At 35.2% G+C, this 6619-nt stretch overlaps 1 protein-coding gene across 1 annotated transcript in view; it reads right to left on the reverse strand.

Annotated features, from left to right (window-relative positions):
- PDK4 (pyruvate dehydrogenase kinase 4) overlaps positions 1-6619 on the reverse strand; it is a 13445-nt gene that overhangs the window by 4666 nt on the left and 2160 nt on the right. The window contains exons 3-7 of the mRNA XM_040260478.1: positions 5528-5599; positions 4596-4780; positions 4325-4411; positions 3771-3848; positions 1956-2032 (exon numbers count right to left, since the gene is read on the reverse strand). Coding sequence (XP_040116412.1) covers positions 1956-2032; positions 3771-3848; positions 4325-4411; positions 4596-4780; positions 5528-5599 — 499 coding nt within the window. The remainder of the gene's footprint in view (positions 1-1955; positions 2033-3770; positions 3849-4324; positions 4412-4595; positions 4781-5527; positions 5600-6619) is intronic.

Raw genomic sequence — 6619 nt, forward strand, 5'->3', positions numbered from 1 at the left:
TTACTTTTTAAGTTAGGAGTAAAATAGCTCTGTGAATAGCCATTTATGAATGTGTCATGCAGGATGTAATAATGAAAAATATTCATTTATCATGTAATATAGCTCTTGGGAGTAATGTCTAATGGAAAAACAATTCTGCTAGCTGTCAAATTCTTATTTGTAAGCTTAATTTAAATGTAGAAATTGGTTTTTATAGTCCATTTCCTGGCTCTCTCTTTTCTGACTTTCCATTACATTTTACATCTCAGCACCAAAGACTATTACATAACAAATAAACAGTGAATCATTGAACCAATTTATTGGCTTTTATAAAATTTGATGGGAAAATGCTGTTACTATGTAAAAGGATAGTAAATAATTCTAAATTAAACTTCAATTTGCATTTGATTATCATCTTAACTTTTACCAATGAATAACATCATTGGTAAAAGTTAAGATGATAATCAAATGCAAATTGAAATTTAATTTGGAATTATTTACTATCCTTTTATGAGTTGAACCATTCAATTTAAAAGTAAATCAAATCAACAAAAAAGTGTCTTTGTCCTTTAACAGAAAGAAACCCAAATAAGTTTTCAGACAGCTAGATGAATTTCATAAAAAGTTTGGTTTATTTTATCCATTTTTCTCCTACCCTTCTGTTAGGTTATCTGCTTTCCGGTTTCTATATAACAATGTTAAGTTCTAATCATTAGCTGAAGTGAAATAAAATAGATCAGATGTTTGTAGTACAATCAATACCTCATTGCACTAGTATTAGAATAAGTTAGGAAATAGTGGGTTCTCTGAGTTATATCAGAGGCAGATTTCACTTTTTTTTTTAAGGCTTCCTCCTCTCCAGGCCAGGGGACTCAGGAACCATCACAAAGCTTTAAGTGTTTTTCTATCTTTTGGTATAAGGATAAGAGTTTTAGTGTGGGCTTAGAACCTGGGACAGGATTTGATCCTTAGTACCTGACTATCGCAGACCTGTAACAGCCACTCCTGTAAGAGCTTGTTAGAAATGCACGTTCTCAGGTCCAGGGTATCGGAATCTCTGAGACAGGCAGAAGAATCCGTACTTAACAAGGCCTCTAGTGACTGTGATGCACACTAAAGTCTGAGAAACACTATGCTGCTGTTTGGGCTTCCCAGGTGCCTCTAGTGGTAAAGAACCTGCCTGACAACGCAGGAGACGCCAGAGACGCAGGTTCGATCCTTGCATTGGGAAGATCCCTTGGAGGAGGGCATGGCAACCCCCTCCACTATTCTGGCCTGGAGAATCCCATGGACAGAGGAGCCTGGTGGGCTACAGTCCATAAAATCACAAAGAGTTGGACACGACTGAAGTGACTTCGCACACACACACACACCATACTGTCCTGCTATGAAAAGTGTGGACCATGGACCAGCAGCAAAAACTGTTAGCTTATTAGAAATTCGGAATCTCAGGCCCAATCCCAGACCCACAGAATCTGAATTTTAACAAAACTCCTAGGTGATGTACATTCCCATTACAGTAGATCACTGAAGGAGCTGACTGTCCTCCGAGTAGATTCTAGTCATAGACTGGGGGCCCTGCCACCTCCAGTAATTCTGGGCCTGAATTTCTGGATTTGGAGTCGGACCAGCCATGGGGGTGGAGGTAAACAGGCCTCGGTCCCTGAAGCATTCACCCCATGACCTTCCTTAATGAATGTACGAATAACCAGTGCTTTGTTGGACACCTGAAAATATAATGTGAACAAGGAGCAGTGTGACATAGTGGGTCATATTGTACATTCTCAAATACATGTTGATGCTACGAGGAACTGCGTGTACCCTTTCAAACATTAACTGTAGCTTCTTTCTGTTAGAACATAGAAGCATGCTTGGGAGAAGAGAGTGAGGCTTCTGTTTAGTAGAGGATGATAAATGAAATAAAAATGTAACCAGTGAACTTTTAAAAAAAATGCAATTATTGTGAAGTGTCTTACCTTGAATAATTCAAAGAGCATATGATGAAGGTGAGATGGAACATACACAATATGAATTGGTTGGCCTGGAAATTTTACTAGAAAAAAATAAAGCTCATTTAGAATTGGGAAACAAATATTTCATTAAAATATATTTTCATATCTATTTGATTAATATTTTAGATTTGAACAGAATTGGGATACTCCCCATCCTCCTCTAAAATCCTACCTTAGAACCTTCCCTTTCAAATAGTAAACACAGCTGGCTTATTTTCAAAATGCTATTACAGTTGCTTCTTAGTGCTCTATGATTTAATTTTTGCATTTCTGTACAAATACATAAAGCCAGATAAATGTAAAATGAGGATGCTCTAAATTAGATTATGTGGATGTTATTCCTACTTTCAAAACTTTTGTGTTGAACACTTGCAGAGTTAAAATTATATGCATTTTAAGAAATAAGAAAAATAAATGTAAAAGTCTACAATAACATCACAATTGATGCTAGCTAGCTATAATTTTTATATTTTTAATGCGTGGGAAAATAACCCATCTGATTATTCTTGATTTTTGTGAATTAAACATAAAATCCCATAGGCTAAATATGCTTAAATTTCACCAAGAGGCTAAAGAAAACAGAAACAAAAACCTCATAATACTCTGAAAAGAAAAATAAAAGTATTATTCTTCAGTGTTTCAGGCCTTGGCAGAGTTTGAAAACAAGGTCTGGCACAATTTCCTCTTTATTTTAGCAAACAGTTCAAGCAGTTGATCTGCAAGTATTATGCAACATTTCTGTTAATGCTGAGAAGTATTTTTCAGTCCACTCCTAACTTTTAGTTTAGCCATCAATTCCATTTCCCTTTCCCAAATCCATGAGCTAGGGTACTCTTAATTTGAGCAACTTGATTTAAATTCTCTCCACCAACAAATATTGTTCCTGTACAATGATTACTTGAAAAAGATGTTTACTTTGAGTGACAAGGAGAAGGTTATTCCAATTTAAGTGTAAAGTCTTCCTTTAAGAAGCAACTATGGGATAAGATAAAAATAGTGCACTGTACTCATCCTGTAATTACTTCAGGCAGTGTGAGAAGCCCTTCTGAAGTATGTTCTGCTTCCAAAACCATGGTGTATACTTACATGAAAAATTTTTTTTTTAATTTTTGGTAAAAACATTTAACATGAGATATACCTTAAATATTTAACTATGCAATAACTATAAGAGTGGTGCTGTAGAGTAGATCTCTAGAACTTATTCATTTTGCATAACTGAAACTTTATACCTACTGAATAGCAGCTCCCTATTTCCCCTCTTCAGCTTCTGGCAACCACCATTCAACTCTCCACTTCTATGAGCTTGACTATTTTCGATACCTTATGTAAGTGCAGGCACATAGTATTTGTCCTTCTATGACTGGCTTCTTTCCTATAGTACAGTTTAAAGTATTTTTGTTTTCAGGTCTGATAAGTAAACCTCCTTAGGAATATATCTCTACTACCAAGTGGTTCCTCCTACTCTGCCTGCCTTATCACCACATTCTGAAGTTAGCAATCTTTCTTTGATCTAAGATACTGGAACTTAGCTGCTGCTCTAAATCCTACATTATCTGCTCAAACCATTCTTTATGAATTGTCTTTAGCAACTGAATATACTCAATTGGAACTTTCCAGTTGAGATAAAGAGAGCCTTGGCTTCAAAAAAAAAAAGGTGTAAAAATTCTAGGCAAGTTCAGAAGGGAAAAAAGGAACACAGAAATTGCTTTACAGGAAGAAATCATACTGGGAGAACACTGAATTTTCTACAGATTGCAATATATCTAATTTATAACTTACCATTCACTTGTGTTAGCTTTAATTCTGGAGATGTTAAATAATACTGATCACAAAGCATCTTGGAACACTCAAAGGCATCTGGAATGGAAGTGTGGTTTTCATAATGATTAAATGAATTTATGCCAAGTAAAATTTTCAAGTGATCATCAGTGTATACACTATCTTTAACCTAAAATAGTCATTAGAGTTCAGGTTTATGTATGTTAAAATACCTTTTTAATATTTTACTGAAAAAAATGAAGACAATGTTTAAGTTATAGCTATTACTATAGGAATATGTGCACGTCAAAGATCAAATACAATATATGAGAATGTGGCACATTAGCTACTGATGTTTGGATTTTTTTATAATGAATATTTAAACACCTGACTCTCAAAAGTAAAGGACCTTCATTACAGAATTTATAAAAACATAAAAGGAACACTCTGAATATGAATTCATTCAGAGAGTCACCTCAACTGACTAGATAAGAGTACATTTCAGATAGTGTATATTACTATCAATCAGACAGTGTACATTTTCAATAAGGGAAATGCAGAAATCTACAGATTACCTTGGACCACTGCTGCCACATCACAGTTTGGATCAATGCTTCCAATGAGGCTTGGGTTTCCTGTCTGTAAGTCACTAAATATAAGGACTGTTGAAAAATAAAAACAAAGAACATCATTATAAAAATTGATAAGATAATAAGATAATGATAATAAGAACTACCACTGAGAAAGAATGTGACCCACCAAGTAGTGAAGTGTCTAGTTAGAGTACAGCTTATATTCTCCACCCGTCTCTATATGTATCCTGACTATCGTGATGAACTAACTTACTGTGCTGGTTCATCAGCATCCGGGTAGAAATACGATTCATGTAAAATCGATCCAAGAAATACTGAAGATTTTGATTGGTGACGGGGTCAGCTGTACAGGCATCTTTATATTCTAGGATTCCTTGGGCCATTGTAGGAATTACGTCATGGTGTCTGTTTCGAACTTTGATGAGAGTATCTACAAAACTACGCCAAAATACATTTATGGTTAATAGAGGTTCAAGTCAGTTTCATTAATTTATATTTCTTAGATTACTTCAAAGAAGGTTAAAACTTTTCACAAGTACCTATCTAAACAAATCAAATGATAAAATGTTTGGATGAAGCTTTATTTAGATTCTCACTACAGATTCTTTGACTACAGTAGAGGAGATAGTTTCATAAACAGATTTATTTTGCTTTTAGCTTGCATGTGAAAATAACAGCTCTGTGACTGGTGTTTTCATTCTAGTTGTTCACTAAGGCTTCTCTTTTAAAAAAATAATAATTAAAAAAATAAATCAGATTGGAGATGGCTCTAAAATGCCATTGTGAAAGAAACTTCAAATTTCTTGTCAGATTTAGAAAAGAATCTTATAGCTGGAAACTGTCAGTTACTCTGAAAGAAAATGTTTACTCTCCAATGACACTGTCATGCATTAGTATTATGTGATAGGAAGTTCTTCTACAGATATGATCATCATACTAAATTTATAATAAAAATAGATTTCCTTTTTCAAAAAAACCTCTACGTATTTCATTCTCAGAATCATGTTCAATGCCATTGTTCTCTATTACTTTTAAAAACCAGCAAGCCAAAACTTGTCATTTGTAAGGGGGTAGTTATTTACTATTCAGGACAATACTATAAATTATCCTTTAAGTTAGTTCTAAAAAATAATATGATGTTTATAATCAAAGTTTTAGACACTTGTCCTAATGCATAACACTTACTCTGATAATGCCTTTTGGTCCTCTGGGCTTTTCTCATGGAACTCCACCAACTCCATCAGGCTCTGCATATACCTACAAAGCAATAGGTGTGCTTTAAGTTTTAAAATTGAATAGTCAGTTACAGGTGGCTGAAAATATATTGCTTCTTTCAAAAGATTTGAAGAGAGAAAGTATATTTAACATGAAAACTTTCTTCCAAGACATTTGGAAAACATTATGTCTTAGAAAAAAGAAAATGATTTAACCCTCAACTTAATAACTTATATTTTAACTATCCTAGATCACTAGTCAGTTTTCTGTTTTGTTTGTCAAGAGTCTTTATTTTTATAGCAAAATCACTTAGAAACAACTTTTACAGAAAGGCTTCGTGCTTCTTTCCTACTGCATTCATAGGAGAGTAGAAGTCTTGAAAGCAGCAGTAAATACTAGGGATTGAGTCTGTGTTTCAGATTGCCCTGTTTAATGACTGTATAATACATATATTCCTTAAATCAATAAACAAAGAGCTGTGTAGAAGGTAGGTTAGGGTGAAGGTCTGGCATATATCTGCCTCAGTGCATAACCTGGCTCTGTTCTCTGAAAATCTGCTGCTTTGGGTTATCTGCTCTCCCTAACTCAGTCTTTATTTTCAGATAGAGATAATGACTGAACTGAGTGCTGGCCGTGGGCCAGGTACTGTTCTCAGTGCCTTTAAATGATTACCTCATTTAATTGCACCCAAACATCCCTTTGAGGCGTCATCTTTATTCTCTTCCAAAATAGATGGGGGTGGGGAGAGGGGTTGAGGCCTAGAGATAAGAGATACTAATCAAGCATTTTTACAACTAAGAAGGGACAGAGCCAGGATTTGAATCCAGAAGCTGCTTCATTAGTTGGTTTGTAAGCAACAAAGATTAGTGAGTGAGTGAGTGAAAGTTGCGTCTTACTTTTTGCGACCCCATGGACTGTACAGTCCATGGAATTCTCCAGGAAAGAATACTGGAGTAGGTAGCCTTTCCCTTCTCCAGGGGATCTTCCCAACCCAGGGATCGAACCCAGGTCTCCCGCATTGCAGGCAGACTCTTTACCAGCTGAGCCACCAGGGAAGCCCAA

This window comes from Oryx dammah, unplaced genomic scaffold, assembly GCF_014754425.2.
Source record: "Oryx dammah isolate SB20612 unplaced genomic scaffold, SCBI_Odam_1.1 HiC_scaffold_18, whole genome shotgun sequence".
In the NCBI taxonomy this organism is placed as follows: Eukaryota; Metazoa; Chordata; class Mammalia; order Artiodactyla; family Bovidae; genus Oryx; species Oryx dammah.